At 45.2% G+C, this 18,489-nt stretch overlaps 1 protein-coding gene across 6 annotated transcripts in view; it reads right to left on the bottom strand.

The window, feature by feature from the left end:
- GRB10 (growth factor receptor bound protein 10) overlaps positions 1 to 18,489 on the bottom strand; it is a 207,274-nt gene that overhangs the window by 73,599 nt on the left and 115,186 nt on the right. For 5 of the 6 annotated variants that reach the window (XM_055126377.1, XM_055126376.1, XM_055126373.1 and 2 more), the window contains 2 exons: positions 3,940 to 4,153; positions 578 to 719 (listed from right to left, as the gene is read on the bottom strand). In XM_055126377.1, coding sequence (XP_054982352.1) covers positions 578 to 719; positions 3,940 to 4,153 — 356 coding nt within the window. The remainder of the gene's footprint in view (positions 1 to 577; positions 720 to 3,939; positions 4,154 to 18,489) is intronic. The other variant, XM_055126378.1, reaches the window with a different exon arrangement.

Here is an 18,489-nt window from a genome sequence, read left to right as displayed (position 1 = left end):
CTGCTGGTGCACCAGCCTCTCAGCCCTGCGTCCCTCTGGGTCATCTCCAGGCAAGTCCTGCTGTCTATTCTGTCTATTACAGAGGGGCCACTGCCCCCAGTGACGCAGTCCACCTGGAGTGTCACTCCCCCCACCAGGGGAGGTTTAGCAGCAATCCAAAAGTCACCCATTAAACACAACAAAAACCATCTTCAGGGCTTTCAATGCTTAGAAACTATAAATATTTTGGAAGTTGTGAGTCAGAAACCATGAACTCATGACCAATCTCATGACCAATATATACTTTTCATCACAAATTTGGGAAATGGGGATGATGAGTTGTGGAATGTTTTCTGGGAACCAATAAAACTCATATGTAAGCACTGAGTCACGGTCTGATACAATTTTTATGATATTCTCTCATAAAATATAGATATACCATAAAATTCTGCATAATAAATTAAAAGGTCGCATAAAGCAATAAGTGGCAAGAGAATTAAGAATCATATCACCTCCTTACTTTTCCCAGAGTCCTGGGCTGGCCTGTCTGTCCGGAACCCCGGCCAAGCAAGGCCAGGCACCTCAGGAATATGCTCACCTGTTTTGCAGCTGCCTGGTCGGGAGGGAGAGAGCCAGGTGTTAACACAGGGGGGCTCCCGGGGTCACAGAGCTCAGGAAAAGGGTTGGGGATGGCCGGCAAAGAGGAGGTTCGAAACTGCTGGTCTTCTTCTTGCAGGCGCCTGGAACAAAGAGAAGAACATGTCCAAATCTCCTGGTCACGGACGGTTCCAGCTTACCCTTTGAGAACTACCCCAGGGACCTGCTCACTGGAGGCCTGTTCATGACTGTTGAAGAGTAGATGCAAGTCCGACTGTCCATTCTATAGAAACAGATAAATAAAAGGCACCCTATTCACACAACGGAACATTGTTCAGACTTAAGATGGAAAGAAATCCTCACTTGGTATGCAAGAACTTGAGGCCTTTAAGCTCAGTCACAAACCAGATACAAACGGACAAATCTTTTATGATCCCTCTTCCTTCTAGCAAGTATGGCAACTAGTCAAACCCATAGAAAACAGAATCGCAGATGCCAGGGAGTGGGGTATGATGGAGAGTTAATTTAATGGATGTAGAATTTCAGTTTTGCAAGGTTAAAAATTTCTAGAGTGGAACTAGAGAGATAGGACAGCTGATAAGGTGCTTGCCTTGACTCAGCCAACCTGGGTTCAATGACCAATATTCTATATGGTCTCTGAGCACTGTTGGGACTGATCCCTGAGCACAGGACTAGGAGTTAGCCTCAGGCATTGCTGGATGTGGCTCAAGAACAAAACATAAAAATATTATAGAAATGTTTGCAACAATAATCTGATAATATGAAATACCATGTAACTGTAGTATACATGGTTGAAATGGGAAATAAACTTTGTGCTATGCATATTTCACCACCACAATACAAAGTTTTAAAGAAGAATTTAGATTCTTTTATTCACAAAATATCTAGAGGCAAGATGCCCATAATTCATGTACTTGGTGGATCAGAGTGATAGCACAGTGGGTAAGGCGTTTGCCTTGCATGTGGCTGACCTGAGTTCAATCCCCAGCATCTCATGTGGTCCCTAAGCACCACCAGGAGTAATTCCTGAGTGAAGAGTAACCACTGAGCATGGCCAGGTCCCCAAAAAACAAAGAGCAGAAAAACCTATGCCCCCAAACACGCAAAAACACAACTACTTGACATTTTCTCTAAATAATTAACTAGTACTGTTCAACCAGTAGTTGATAAGTAAAGAGCTATTGAGAGAAAACACATTTCTATTAGAATTTTTGTTAAGTTTTTGTTTGGGGGTCATACCAGGTGGCGCTCAGGGACATATTCCTTGCTCTGAGCTCAGCGATCACTTCTGGTGGACTCAGACGACCATACAAGGTAGCACTGTAGCACTGTCGTCCTGATGCTCATCGATTTGCTCAAGCGGGCACCAGTAACATCTCATTGTGAGACTTGTTGTTAACTGTTTATGGCATATCGAATATGCCATGGGTAGCTTGCCAGGCTCTGCCATGCAGGCAGGATACTCTCAGTAGCTTGCCAGGCTCTCCGAGAGGGACAGAGGAATCGAACCTGGGTTGGCCACATGCAAGGCAAACGTCCTTCCTGCTGTGCTATCATTCCAGACCATACAAGGTACCTGGGATCAAACCTGGGCTGACTCCATGTGAGGCAAAGTCCTAACCTACTGTACCACTCAAGCCCCCAAACTACTACTTATCAGTGACTGAAAGACTTATCCAACACATGGATATAGTTATGTGTCTCCTATGCTCTCATTTGGACTGTGGAGAATGCATTTATGTGCAAAGGTTGCTGACAACAGATTATTGGAAATAAATACTTTAGTGATCCTCCTTGGAGCACAAAAGCCTGTGTCTATGTCACTTCAAAAACATCCCACTGTCGCTGCTCACAGTGCTCAAAGCCACTTGTGAATCTGTACCCTTATCTCCTCACAGACAAGCTACCTTCCTTCTCCCAAAAATGCATTTCACTTGTCATACAACTAACAAAAGCAAACACAGGGTAATGAATCAGATGCAGTGATAAAAATAAAAGAAAAAATCAAGTTCAACAGTGAAGCATAAATAATGCAAAATGATTTATGTTTTCTCCTCTGTGGGGAGGGAGATTTGCTGACAGATTTCTATACATACCCCTAGGGTTTTCCAAGAGATCCTACTCCTGTCAAAGAATGAAACCACAAGTACAGGTGAAGTAATCAGACTTGTGAAGGTAGGCAAGGAGTGTGCAGAGTAATTAGAGCCATACCAAAGTACTTGGGGAGGTTCAGGGGCCACCAGAGGGTCTCAGTGGAGCGTGGAGGTCACGAGGGCCATGCCCTGGGTAGCTCAGGATCTATGTGGAGACCAGGACTTTACAAGTCAGGCATATATTTATCATCCCGGCTATTCCATGGGCACAGAAAGCCTAACACTGAGAAGTTTCCTGCATGGGCCCTGTAGGGTGTGTTCAGCAGCAAAGCACATGCCTTGCATGAAGGAGGCCTGGGTTTCATTTCCAGCATCACAAACAAAAAAATCCCTGCCCTTCCCACAACAACTTCTATCATGGCCAAATGCCCAACTGATGTCCCAGCCACTGACTTACAGAAAGAATCCATCAATGCAAGTATGTCCACTGTAAGTATATTCCAGTCCATGCCCTTCAATACAAACAACCCAAAGAAGGTTTGTTGTTCTGACTTACAGAATAATATGACGACATCACAATATTGTGCTCACAAATGCCTCTCTTTAGCTAGATTGTTTTGCACAATTAAGAAAGTCCTGTGTCTTTTAGGACAGTGGAAATACCTTATGAGATTACAGCAATGTATATATGTCATTACACATTTGTCCAAACAGAGTTTTGGACAAAACATCAGGCAGGAAACTGAACGGGAAGAATAAACTGTGGGTGATCAGGATTATCAACCATAATGGATGTACCACCTCCTGAAGACACTGGCATCAGAGAAGAACTGTACATATGCAGGGACAGGAGTTACGTGGGAAACTCTCTCTTCTTTTTGCTATGTATCTAAAAGTTTTGTAAACAGTCCTCAGAAGAAAAAAGTGTCAGGGCCTGAGACAGCTCAAAGGGCCGACGCACATGTTGTGTGTTGGTGGCTCTCAGGGAGAGCCCTAGTACCACAGGGTCCTATAAGCACCTCTAGGCGGTTCCCCCGGCAGCACAGAGCCAGGCTGAGTCCTGCCAGGAGACCCTCAGTGTCTGGCCGGGCCGTGGAGCCTGGTCTTCACTGACCCCCACGGTTCTCCTAGTGTCGGGCAGGGCAGCAGCTCCTGATCTTTACAGCACCAGGCCAGGCGCCACGTCGGCCCGGCACCGCGGCTCAGCCTGCCTTGTCTCCTTCTCCAGAGTGGAGGCTCCGGGCCGCACCTGACAGCGAGGATGTGCATGGGTTGGGAGCGCTGCACCTTCGGCCGTGGGGAGACCAGCGAGTGGAAGGGCCTGGCTCCTGCGGGCAGCTGGCTTCGGGCCTGCGGGCTGTGGAGGAGGGGCACCGTCTCGGACTGCATGCTGCAGGCGGAGTACAGGCTCTCCAGGGATGCATTCATGTCGTTCACCAGGGCCTCCAGGTCCACATCATCCTCTGGGCATGAAAAGGCAAAAGCAGAAAGCCAAACAAGTCAGATGCAACACTTCAGCAACAATCAAGAGGGCATTTTAAGATCTAGGTCTTATCTATAATGCAAGCTCACATTTTAATCAGGTTAGGTCTGAAAAGAGCAACTGAGAACAGTATAAACGCGTTTGCTAATATCTGCTGACATTTCTGGAGCAGTTCAAGCATTACAGTCCAGTCCCCTGGAGAACCTCCCCACACCTCTGCTCGGCTCTCTCTGGGACAAGCAGCCCCCACTGCCGTCAAGGCCAGTGGACCCAGGTCAGCAGTGGACATTGAGCGGATCAGTCCAATTCTGAGTCCCCTTAAAGAGAGATTAAAATACAACCCAGAGACGGCGGAGAGAGCGCCATGCGCTACGTGCCTGCAGTGCGGACTTGGCATGCCGGAGGCCCCGCACTGCTAGTGCTGGAAGCAGCCTCTGTACACTGGGTGTGGCCTCAAAGCAAAAACAAGCCAGGGAACAAATGAAACAAAGACCAGAACAGAGCCCAACACCACCAGCGCTCCTGCCACGCAGGCGTCTGAGCGAGCCCAGCACTGCCCCAGGCCACAGAGACAAGCTGCCTGCTACAAACAGCGCCACAGCGCACACCTCGCCTCTGCCCTCTGCTGGCCCAAGAGCCAGGGACGCCAGGGTCACAGAGAATGACAAAAAAACACACAACAGAGAACTGTGTACGCAGCCCGATGGGGTTTTATTTTATTCGCTCGTTGGTGGAGATGCAGCATAACTAGGCCTTGTAGAGAGTTCTGGATAGGTGACTCTTAGTCAGCACTAACACTGCAGTGTGGAAAAGCGGAGCACTTTCCATTACTGGCACGGAGACCGACAGACCCTGAGAATGAGGGAACTGAACCCTTAGACTTGGGGACTCTAGCTCCGTGTGTCTGCTTTTCTCTGGGGAGTACTGACCGATACACACCTGGGCTACAACTCAGGCCCAGCATTTCGAGGTGTGGGAGGGATGGAGGGAAAGAGGGAGGGAAGGAGATAAACTCAAACTGGATCCATGGAGCTCAGCTTCCTCTCTCAGGCCCAGCTGTACCCCGCAGGAGGACTCTGTTACACTTTTCTATACCCTACAGTAACTGTGCTTAACATCTATGTTCATGGGAGCACTGAGTCCTACAGCCAGAATATGGAAACAACTCGAGTATCCGACTACATCTGAATGAATGAGGAGTTGTGGTACATACACACAATAGAATACCACGCAGCTGCAAGAAAAGATGCAATCATGCAATTTGCTAAGACAGAAGGGCAGCAATCTGAATAAAATTAGTTAGGAGAGGGACAGATACAGAATGATCTCTGTCATGTGGGATATAATGACACATTATAAGGGAGTAACAAATTGCCAGACATCAGAGAGAGAGTTGGTCTGTAGGACTGGGCTTGGGGTTGGAGGCACAGTGTAGGGAAACGAGGAGGAGGATGCAGGGCTAGGGAGGAGGATGGAGAGGGTCTTGGGATACTGATGGGAGAAGTAGGCACTGTGGGGGGAGGCGGGAGTGATGTACAGAACTACCATGAGTAGTAAAAATTATGGTACTACAATTAAAAACTAACCAACATAAAATAATTGAGTTTAAGTCAGTTTGACTTTGCTTCCCTTATTTTAACTCCCATTACTTGCATCAATATGTGGATAATACAAACTCCTGTTTACCCTGTCTTTCACATCTTTCTACCAAGCACAAATGCTGGAGAGTCATATTAATGCAGTCCTTTGAAGGTCGCATAATTCATAGTCTCACTTCTCATCTGGCTTTCTCTGATAGTCATTTAACAAACAGAGGCTCAGGGCCCCAAAGAGTCTGGTGCTCACCCTACCCAAGCCAGAGGGGAATGCAAACAACACAGGAGGGCTTGCTGACATCACACGACCGTCCTCTTGCTGGCTCTGAGCCTTGGACAAAGGCTCCAGCTCTTTGATTCTGGTTTCTACGATTCTCTCAAGTGGACTGAAAGCAGAGGCACCACACCGTGGGCTCTGTGAGGAGGCTGCTACCTGCTCTCTAGCACACGTACCATGCTGTTGGATAATACTGGGTTGTCCTTGCTCCTCCTGCAGGGATCTTAAGGTTCATCGAGCCACTTCCACAACAGTGCAACTGAGGCACACCCAATTCCATCGAGCACTAATAGTCCTATATTGCTCTACTCTTTTCTTTATGTAATTTGCATGGTTTATTTAGCAATGTCCCTTTTGTATAGGTACAGGAAGACAGTTGATGCTATGCTACGTAACATAGGAGTTAATTGACTCCAAAATAATATTTACTCCTGAGCATCCATATTTACTTGGCGTAAGTCTCAGTTCCCCTTAGTTCCTAGCACTCCAAGAGCAGGGTCCCGACAAGGGACTGGATGGACCCAGGCCAAACTGTGAGTTACCCTGGCATTAAAATGGGTCAGGCCAAGCACCATAATACTTAACTATAAGTTAACAGCACGGTCATGGAACAAACTCCGTCATGACAAAAAAGAAGTAACTGAATAAGGACCCTGCTGGAGTTAGGAAAGACTAACCTGGCCTGAGGACTGTGGTCTGGGATACACAGCGAGACGTTCCCAGGAAATGCCAACCTTTAAGCTTAATATATCTCTTACTGTGTTCATACAAAATGACATTGCTAGAAATATTATAAGAAGTAAATTTACTATGACTGTTTAAATGAATCACTAGCTGAGGAAAGGAGAAAGCAATATATCCTGGATGGAATCCTGCCCTTGAGCAGATCTCCTAGTGATGTGGAGTAATCTCCTCAGATGAGCTCCTGTCCTCGAGTTAACCTCCTGAAGGAGAGGCTTTACATGTGCCTGCTGTTATGACAATGTTCAACCCCACCTTTGTATCCGCACCCGTCGTGATTTCTGTGTAATTATGCTGCAAGGGGAGAGAGGGAACTAGACACTGGGGACCAGATGCTGAGAAGGAGATGCTGAAGACAATGGGGACTAGATACTGGGGGCAGGAAAGTCGGGTCAAGAGGCTGAGGACTAGATATTGGAGACCAGATACTGAGGGTGAGAAGGTCGACAACAAGATGCTGAAGACGAGAACTGAGACTTGGGAGACTTTGGGGCTAGATGGAGAACCAGATTACGGCGATGACTGGAAGCAGAGGACTATGAGACGAGGTCGAGGCGAGGAAGAAGAGATAATGAAGGAGAGGACTTCTCCTTACGAGGGGACTAGAGTGACAGAACTCTGATGACCAAAAGTACTATCACGACTGTGCCGTAAGGGGAGAGACCAGACTGCGTGGGGGAGGAGAAATAAACTGTCTACGGACTACCTTGGAGCCCGGTTCCTGTTTCGTTCTTTCCCCTGGTCCTTTGCCCATCACCCGCTGCCGATGTGGACTGGCCTGGGGAGGCAGCTCTCTGCCACTGAACGCTCGAGTGCTGCATGTCCTGCGCGCGGGCCATTGCCCCTCTTCTATTGGAAGCTTCCACCATGCCGTGGGCTCTGTGAAATGAGGTGACCCGTTCTCCAGCAGAGGTGCCACGCTGTAGGCTCGGAGGTGGAGGCTGTGACCTAGTCTGTTGCAGAGGTACCATGCTGTGGGCTCTGTGAGGTGAAGCTCTCATCTACTTTCTAGCAAAGTCCTGGAATGCGGTAGCCACACTGGAAAGGTACTTGTTAGCTCCATTTCATTCTTACAAAATAATGTAAAATAGGGCCACTTAGTCAGCTGGACAGCTAAATCCCACTGGAACTAACAAAGCTATAGATATCACACAGATACTAAGAAGCAAATCTTCAATTTGAAAAAACGTTTTGTAGCTACTGATTTGATCTCAAGAAGTAAGCTCAAAGTTCTTTCCAGAAGCCTTGCCTCCCTGCCTCTCCTGCCACCACCCCCTCCCCACTAACAAATACAGAACATCCCCAATTCCCCTACACACAGACACACTCCTCCAATACCTCAATGCCTTCAAGAGTTTCTCTGGTCTCAAGGAAAGAATCTAACAGGACAAGAATAAACAAAGTTTGGAAGTAGAAGGATAGAAAAGGGTGTTGTGAGGTGGGAAATGCAGAGTTGGGGGTGCAGAGAGAAGGGCTGCATGGCAGTTAGTGCTCAGCACAGGTCAGGGTGTCTGGAGGGCTGATTAAGGGCACGGTGTAGTCTGGGAAGACAGGTACACGCAGAGGGCCAGGACTCCCACCTACTTCACCCCTGAATAACAGTGCCGGGAGACTGCTGAGGCAACCTGGAGGGGGAAGGACAGGGGCGGTGGGATTTTCAGAAATGACACCCAGACTCCGGTGGACAAAGCAGAAGGGAAACAAGGGACAGGAGGCTGCCGAGAAGCAGCGAGATGACACCCGGCCCTGCCAGAACCAAGAGCTCAGCCAAGAGGGCGAGGTTGGGAAAGAAGGGGTGAGTCAGGGAAGGGAGCAAGGAGATGAACTCTTCCTGTGTCCTGGCTCAATTGGGATGTGTTTCTGACGCAGTGTGGGACGAAGAGAAGACACTGCCATGCGTGAGGAATGAGCAGCCAAATGCCACAAAGGACCAAAGTGGTGAATGAACAATTTAACGGCTGCCATGCACTGAACAGTGAACACTTCCCCGAGAGTACCAGAGTCAGGAGAGAAACTCTTATGAGAGTTGGGTGTGAGGCGGGGAGTGGATGGGAGGAAGGGGAGTTAATGAAGAGTTAGAATGGAAACTAAGACCCCCTCAAATGGTTGGTATGTACATGCACAGTCCCCGTATGCAGCGTGTCCTCAGGCATAGGATGAAAACTAGATAATGGTTGTCCACAGAGAGCCAGCTGCTCAGGAAGAGGCTTCAGCTATTTGAGGTTCAAACAGACATTCGAAGGAAGAATATTATACTGGAGCTGACATATCTGAGGTTTCCACCAAGCGCAGGACTGGATTCATCACAATCCTTACAAGGCTCCTCATCTGCTATATTCATATTTGGCTGGTACTGAAGAGCTGTTTAAATGCTAACAAACAAGTACAAACAGTAACCTAACCAATCACTTTAACAATTCAACATCTATAGTGGGGGAGTCGCACCCAGAAGTGCCCAGGGCTTACTCCTGGCTCTGTGCTCAGGGATCTCTCCTAGCAATGCTCAGGGCGTCACTAGTAATGCCAAGACTGAACCTAGACCAGTCATGTGCAAGGCAGGTACCTCACCCACTGTACTATCTCTCTGGTACACAGCTCACTAACTCTATCCCGGCTGGCCATTTCAGAATCATTCTAAGTACATATCAAGTTAACTGCACATACCAAACTACTGCCACTAGCAACCTGACCTTCGGTTCTGTATTCTGGGGCCTGGACACTCGCAGGCAGGCAAAGGGCACTCCAGGGCAGTGGTCCTTACTGGTTTAAAGGCCAGTGGTGGCACTGCTTTCTTCCCACTTCAGAGATCAAAAGAGAAAATTGTGTTCCTGCTGACAGACTTTTTCTGTCAAGAAAACGCCACACACTGACTCCCGAGGGTGGTATTTCACTTGAGTTAGTTCCCAGAAGTCCTGGCTGGGGGTGGCATGACGGTCTGCTTCCTTCTCTCTGCTCCATCTCTGGACAACCAGTCCATGACTGGGTCTCAGAGCTGGTTTATAGGAATGCAAAATCATTTCCATATTTTTTAAAGCGAATATAAGCGTGAACTGGGTGACAAGGCAGAAACGCAATGAAAGGCGTTAAAATGTTTTAATTCTCCTCTTAGGTGGACTATATATGAAATTACTCTCTGCTTTAATACCTTTCACTGTGAATCTGTTAAAGCAAGTCACAATTTTCATGAATCACCTCAACCACTACTTCATGGCGTGCTCCAAACCCGCTTATTTTCCACTGTCCTTAGAGCTAAAAACAAAAAGCAAACATTTTTAATTGCCAGGTATCAAACTCAGAGCCTAATATCACAAGGTAAGTACTTTTACCTCTGATCTAATAGTGAGCACCCCGACTCCCACCAACCCAGAATAAAAACCCTTTTAAAAATTTAAAAGTCTATTCCAGGATAAACTTGAACATTTCCTGTGAGGTCAATTAGCTTTTTATCTGTTTAGGTAATAAAATGCCTTAGTGCTATCTAATTTTTAAATAATTTGGTTATTCTTTATTACATAGCACTATAGCACGTTGTTCATCAATTTGCTCAAGCGGGCACCAGGAACGTCTCCATTGTGAGACTTGTTACTGTTTTGGCATATCGAATACACTGCAGGTAGCTTGCAATTCCCAAAAACTATTTAAAAGAACTTTACATGACTGATTCTAAAGGAAGCACTTCCCCACACGCTATACCAAAATTGGGAGGCAGGGAGGCAGCAGCAAGCAGTGCCGAGGGGCTCCTCCAGAGTCAAGACTATGGGGTACACAAATGAAACCAAGGTCAGCCCCAGGCAAGGCAAGATACACAACTCCCGAACTAGCTCTTGGCCTTACAGTCAGCCTTTCGAGTGCGTCTTACTCCACCAAGAATTCTAATTCCTGCAAATACTCCCCAGGGCTCCTGTTCCATGAGACTTTCTGACAGATGCGGTGTGCCCAGTGGTGAGAATCTATCTGCAGAGTCTTAGGAGTGGAAGGAGTGGAAGGATAAAATAAACAGGGCATTAACAAAGCAGATGTTTCAGGACATGATGCTGAAATTAACTTCCTATTCTGAGCTAACCTGATGCTAAAATATTTGCCAGGAGACTACCCTTCTCAAAGAAATATGGGAAGTGAAGGGCCAACTATTTAAACATCGAATTTCACTTCACACAGATTGATGAGGATATAGTTACTACACAAATATAGGTCAGACAACACAGCTGTAAATCAAGTTATAAATAGCTACTTTCCTTCCTTAAATAACCCGACCCAAGATTGGTACTGACTTCTGTGCAGTGTCTGAACAACTCATTGATCTCAAGCTCACAAGTGTTTCTACTCTCACTGCAGGCTACCTTTGTTCCAAAGTAGACACAAACACAAACACATTCCTGTTTGGCTCATAGATTAATCTGGATTAATAATTAATACTGTGTATTTACTAAATAAATTAAAAAATGCCACACAGCATGGTGGCGGGCTGGTGAAGGGAGGAAACGAGGGTCAGGCTGGTTGGTGTCAGCTGCAGTTTATTCCATTCTCATCTTCATTCTCCTCTGATTCTCCTGCTGCTTCCTCCTCCCCCCTGCTACTTCATTCTCCTCTATCCACTCCATTCTCCTTTTGGCTCTGGATCCCCCAGCCCCTCTTAAAGCCCAGTTAAATCCCAAAGCTTAGGGGTTGGGGTAATAATTACATGTAGGTGTGGCCATATCAGCAGAGGTAGTCTTTCCCTTAGGGGATGCTGCTTCTAGGACAGATTCTCATTCAGCAGACGACCCGCCCATGGGTGTGTTTCTCCTCTCCTTGTCCAACATATAAACATTCATAATATTAATCATTTGTATGGACACAGTAAGAGATACATTAAGCTTACAGAATTGTTCTCCTGGGGCCATCTCGATCTCAGACTACAGTGCTCAGGCCAGATTAGTCTTTCCTATCACTAGCAGGGTGCTAATCTCATGGTTACTTTTGGATCATGGCAGCATTTGTCCATGACCATGCTCTCAGCTTATACTTAAGTATCGTGGCTCTTTTGCTTGGCCCATTTCAATGCCAGGGTAGCTCACAGCTTGCCCTGGGTCCATTCAGTCCATTCAGTCCCTCATTGGGACTCTGCTTTGGGGTGCTAGGAACTAAGGGCAACTGAGGCTTAAGTTGAGAAAGCAGATGCCCAGGAGTAAAAATTATTTGGACTCAATGAACTCCCAAGTTACAAAAGCATAATATTAACTGTCTTCCTTTGTCCATACAAAAAGGACATTGCTTTAAAGTAAACTATTCAAAAGATATAAGGAGAGGAGAAAGGCTTATTTCACTCATGAAGACAAGTCAAGTGACCTTAGAAGGATCTGACCTTTCGAGTAAACAGAATCTGATTAGGGGATAAAAGTGATTAACTGGTTGGGGAGGAGAGCACAGAGAAGAGGTTACAGATAAATAAAGGAATAGGAGTGACTGGGGAGCACTGTGATGGGTATAACCTGATAAACCTAAGCTCCCTCAAGCAAAGGAAAAAGGTCAAACCAATTTTATCCTACAGAATACCACATAAATCAAGACTCCAAGAGGCGCCCTAGTAAGCAGCCGCCTATAGGCCAGGGAAGAGTCCGACTGTCCTGACACTGACCACTCCCTGCCCAGGTCTGCCGCCCACCTACTGTCCTCTCTGATTAAGGGCAAAGCTGATACTCCACTAGGAGAAACGCTACCTATGCTAGGTGCTCAATAGACCATTCCCTCTGTCCTTTCTTCACAAACCCATGGAAGCGTCTATAAAGAGGTTGGAACGTTTTCCAATTCCTCCCCATTTTTCATACAAGTCACATTTTTATATGAAAGATTTAATTACATCTTTTTTTTTGAAAACTGTGTTAATTTACCTCCATCACTTAAAAAATCTTATTTATTTTTTTAACTGAATCACAGTGAGAAACACTGTTACAAAGTTGTTTGTGGTTGCACTTGAGTCATGTCATGTTCTAACATACCTGTCCCTTCAACAGCGTCCATCTCCAACACTGATGCCCCTAGCTTCCCTTCCTGTCCCCCAGTCCTCCCCACTATGGAAGGCACTTTTCTCTCTCTCCCCTCCCCCGCCCCCTTTCTCTCTCTCTTTCCACCCCCTTTTGGGCATTATGGTTTGTAATACAGATATGTAAGGGTTATCATGCATATATCATATATATATGTATATATATATATATATACATATATCCCTTTACCTACTTTCAACACTCTGTTCTTGTCTGGAGTGATCATTTCCAACTATTATTGTCATACTGGTCCCTTCTCTATTCTATTCTAACATAAAGAAACTTTGGTACATCTACACAAAGGAATACTATGCAGCAGTTAGGAAAAGTTAAGTCATGAAATTTGCTTATAAATGGATGGACATGGAGAGTATCATGCCAAGTGAAATGAGTCAGAAGGAGAGGGACAGATACAGAATGAGTGCATTCATTTATGGGATATATAAAGAAAAAAATAGTATGAGACTAATATTCAAAGCCAGGGAAAACAGGGGCCTGGAGGACTGGTCAATGGTTGGAAGCTACCACAAGTGTGTGTGTGGGGGAGGGGCAGAGGGAAATTAGGAAAGTCATTTTTAAGTAAAGATGACAGTGAGACAGAATGGAATCACAATGCCAAAACCTTAGCGTGATGATTTAAGAGTAGATTTTATGCCTAACAAAAAAGTAGACAGTACTTGTACAGGTGATGATAGAAGAAGTATTTTGGTCTTCCTCCTGAGTGTACATCTCCTGAAATCTTTTTAATTCCCAAGAAATCAGAGTAATGGGAGCAACTTTTAGTATAGTAGCTGGTCTTTGTTGTTACTCCAAAAACAGTTCTAGAGCTATTACTAAGGTGAAAGGAATTTCCTTTCAGCCACACCAGAGATGCAGAAAGTGAGGTACTTTCTGGAGAGCAGCCAGATAAACACAGAAGGGGATTGGTCGCCAGGAGCCCAGCCATGTGACTGGAGGCCTGGAACATTCAACCCTAGGCCACCTCGGAGAAGAGGGGAGGGTGGGACACTGCGTTACTGTCATCATGTGAACACATCACAGAGCTGCGTGCAGGGTGAGAAGCCAACCTGGGCAGGGCAGGAAAGCTGCTCCCCACACACCTCGGCGTCATTCCCATGGGGCTGTCCCCAAACTACCTCCTTTAGAATCAGTATAAGGGAAATATAGTTCGTTTGTTCTTTTTTTTTTTTAATTAACTATTTTTTTCCTTCCTTTTTTTTTTTTTTTATAATGGATCCCCGTGAGGACTTACAGTTACAGACTTACAAACTTTTGTGGTTATGTTTCAGTCATACAATGCTAAGCACCCATCCCTCTACCAGTGCCCATTCCCCATCACCAATCATTCCCAGGGCGTCTCCCCGCACCCTCACCTCACTCCCCGCCATGTCCCACTTCTGTGATAGGGCATACCCTTTTGCTCTTTCTCTCATTTTGGATGCTGGCAAAACTGGACAGCCACATGCAAAAAAATGGGCTCAGACCTCTACCTATCACCACGCACAAAAGTCAGATCAAAATGGATTAAAGACTCAACATCAGCTTGGAATTCATAAGATACATTGAAGACAAAGTCGGCAAAACCCTCTACGACATTGAAGCTAAAAAAATCTTCAAAGATGACACACCACTGACCAACCAAGTGGAAATAGAGATAAACAAATGGGACTATCTTAAACTAAGAAGCATCAGTATCTCAAAAGATACAGTGACCAGAATACAAAGACAATCTACAGAATGAGAAAGGATATTCACCCAGTACCCATCTGATAAGGGGTTGATTTCAAGGATATACAAGGCACTGGTTGAATTCTACAAAAAGAAAACATCCAACCCCATCAGAAAATGGGGCGATAAAATGAACAAAAACTTTCTCAAAGAAGAGATCTGAATGGCCAAAAGGCACATGAAAAACTACTCTTCATAATTAATCATCGGGGAGATGCAGATCAAAACAACAATGAGATACCATCTCACACCACAGAGACTGGCCCACATCGTTTGCTTTTTTTTTTTTTTTTTTTTTTTGCTTTTTGGGTCACACCTGGCGATGCACAGGGGTTACTCCTGGCTCTGCACTCAGGAATCACCCCTGGCCGTGCTCAGGGGACCATATGGGATGCTGGGATTCGAACCCGGGTCGGCCGCGTGCAAGGCAAACGCCCTACCCGCTGTGCTATCGCTCCAGCCCCCACATCGTTTGCTTTTTTAAGTAAGATTTTGCACCTCCTTTCCTGTTGGTCAAATGTGAACTGGACTCCCTAGAATTAAGGGAGAAAAACCAAAGAAACAAATAAAAACACACAAATAATAAGAAGGCTTATTTTCAGAATGTGACAAATCCTTTCTGAGAACATTTACTGATAAGAAATCCTAAATTCCTGGCTGGACAGGAATGGGCCATAAAGACTGCACAGTGAGCCTTTCGTGATGCTTCCCTTCCCTCTTTACCACAGGGAAGGAAGGAAGGAAGGAAGGAAGGAAGGAAGGAAGGAAGGAAGGAAGGAAGGAAGGAAGGAAGGAAGGAAGGAAGGAAGGAAGGAAGGAAGGAAGGAAGGGAGGGAGGGAGGGAGGGAGGGAGGGAGGGAGGGAGGGAGGGAGGGAGGGAGGGAAAGAGAGGTAGAGAAGGAAAAAGGAAAAGATGACAACAATTTTCCATCATTTTCTCTATATCCCTTGTATGACTGTGTGTACACACTGTCTGCTTCTCAATTGTGCATACTCAACTCAATGTTCCTGTCAGATATGTACATGAATTTTCCCTGTAAAAGTCCTAAACCTAGACAGACTGTCATGTCACCCTAACCCTACTAAATAAAGTCAGGGACCACTTGTCCCCTTTCTAAAACTGTGCTTCCCAACTTTTTTTTTTTTAATTTTTTACTTTTTTTTTTAGTGAGTCACAGTGAGGGTACAGTTACAGATTCACACCTTTTCGTGCTTGTTTTTCCCTCATGCAATGTTCGAGAGCCCATCCCTCCACCAGTGTCCATTCTCCACTACCAATGAACCCAGTATCCCTCCCACCCCACAATCCCGTCCCCACCACCCCACCCCGCCTCTGTGGCAGGGCATGCCAATTTGTTCTCTCTTTCTCTTTTTGGGTGTTGTGGTTTGCAACAGGGGCACTGAGTGACCATCGTGTTCAGTCTCTAGTCTACTTTCAGCACGCATCTCCCTCCCCACGCAGGATCTCCAATCACATTTTACTTGGTGTTCCCTTCTTTATCTGAGATGACTTTCCACCAACATGTGAGGTCTGCTTCCAAGCTATGGAGCCAACCTCCTGGCATTATATACTACTATTCTTGGATGTAAGTCTCCTACTCTGTTATTTTATATTCCACAGATGAGTGCAATCTTTCTATGCCTGTCCCTCTCTTTCTGGCTCATTTCACTTAGCATGATACTTTCCATGTTGATCCACTTATATGCAAAGTTCATGACTTCACCTTTTCTAACAGTTGCATAGTATTCCATTGTATAGTATTCCATTTTGAGACACACTGTACTCAAAATGACAAAATTAAAAGATAGAGAAAGAATACTGAAAGCAGCAAGGTCAAAAAAAGGAACTTATATACAAAGGAATGCCCATAAGATGTACCACAGATCTATCAAATGAAACTCAAGAGTATGAAGGGATATAGTACAAAAACTCAACAAAATGAACACTTCACCAAGAAGACTCTATCCAGCTAGATTATTTTTCAGACTTGAAAGAATAATAATGAGTTTCATAAATAGGTAATAGCTTAAATTATAGCCTTGAAATCAGTTTTGCAAGAAGCATTAAAAGAGTTTCTCCAAAGGACAGGACAAACTTTCTAATTGTGGCATCGAGTATGTCTCTAACGGTGCATATGATTGCCTTTTACTAGATTAAGAAAGGTCTATTTGCCCCTAGCTTGTTAAAGGATCTTGTACATTTTCAATAATGAATTAATGTTTTATTTATATTTGTTAAATCACTTAGCAATTTTTTTTATTTTATTAAAATACCATGGTTTACAAAGCTATTCATAATAGAGTTGTTTCAGGCATAAAATGTTGCAACACCAATCCCACAATTTGATACTTTCATTTGACATTCCTTTAGGTATCACTGAACCAAGTAAGATGAAATAAACTTGTTATATGCCTGTCAAGGGGGGCGAGCTGGAGGGTGGGAAAGAACCTGGGAACATTCGTGGGAGGAAATGGACATGGGTGGTGCTGATGCTGGAGCATTGTATGGCTAAAAAAACTCTATTATGAACAACTCTGCAAATCACAGTGTCTTACTAAAAATCTTTACAAAATTAAGAGATACAAACTTCAAATACTCCTTAGGCAAGTGAAGTCCCAAGAAGCAGCAGTTTGCTGTGCTCTACAGGACTCTGATGACCTCACCCAAGGCTTGATACCTGAACTGAGTCCAAATGCAACTTGAGAGCCAGGAACCGCTACAATCACTAAGAGCTCACTTAACATGTGCCCCTCTGTCTCATGCTGTTAATGAGCTTAAGCCTCAAAATAATGATCTGAGATAGATAGTATACTTATTTCGCAGATGACCAAAGTCTCACAACTGAAACATTTGATAGCAGCCAAGTCACTGCTACAAAATGCAAGTTTAAAGAACAGAAACAAAATACTGATTTTTCACAGTACATATGGGGTTTTTTTTTTGCAGCAGAGAGACACAAGCATGTTTTTATTGCCCACCTGCAACATTCAGTGTTTCACAACAAGGGGCAAAGACAGCCGCAGAGCAGATGCCTTACGCCCACCTCCCTCCGAGGAGGGCAGGGCCAGGAAGTGGTCCCTCCGCCTCTGCCCCCGCACGCCCATCCCACCATAGTGGGCCCACTTTTTTTTTTTTTTAACTAGAAACCACAGACTTAAAAAGTAGAGACTGTTCCTGTATCAGAATGATTGTGAGCCTCTACTTCTCTGTACCTGAGCCAAGTGTTTCTGAAATGTTAAGAATCTTTTCGTATGCATTCAACAGAGAAGACCAATGAGCAGATACTGTCTCTAGCTGATAAGAAATAAATGACTTGATTCCCAATGAGATCCCAGAGCCTAACAAAAATGGTAGCCAGGGTTGAGAGCGTATCCAATCAGACAAGATTCTAAGATGTACTAAATGCCAAGTTGGAGTTCTGGCCACAATTGTTACTAGACAGTCTGCAAAATATCTTCAGTTATCCATTAATAAAGGCACCTTGGGTAGGGTGGGGGTATGTGCAGGGAGGTGCCTGCTCGTCCATCTGCCTGCAGGTCTCTTGCTGATACTTCAGCTCTCAAGGGTTGGCTTCTTGGTGGGAGACAGCAGGAAACTCAGCAAGGAAAGCAAGGACCTCGGCATCCCCAAAGCCAAGTTCTCTTCCACGGACCGTCTTGTCTGGGGAGTGTGTTCTGTGGATTCTGGATCCATCCGTAGGGATCCAGCAGGGTCTTCAGCCAGTGCAAACACAGCTAGAGCTAGCAGAACTCCAACCTGGGCAAACTAGGCAAGTAACCACACTCAGTGGCATCACGTAAGGTAGTGTCTTTTAAACATTCTGGGCTCACGGGATGTTTTATGTTTTACAATGTTTTCTTTATTTTAGTTCACAGGTTTTGAATTTTCTACAGTGAACATGTATTACTATAAAAAGAAATGGATATTCACACTTGAAAGTATAACTCTGAA

The sequence above is a fragment of the Sorex araneus genome, chromosome 2 (genome assembly GCF_027595985.1).
Source record: "Sorex araneus isolate mSorAra2 chromosome 2, mSorAra2.pri, whole genome shotgun sequence".
NCBI classification, from domain to species: Eukaryota; Metazoa; Chordata; class Mammalia; order Eulipotyphla; family Soricidae; genus Sorex; species Sorex araneus.
The sequence above is the reverse complement of the archived record's forward strand: the minus strand, read 5'-3'. Positions and strand labels throughout refer to the sequence as shown.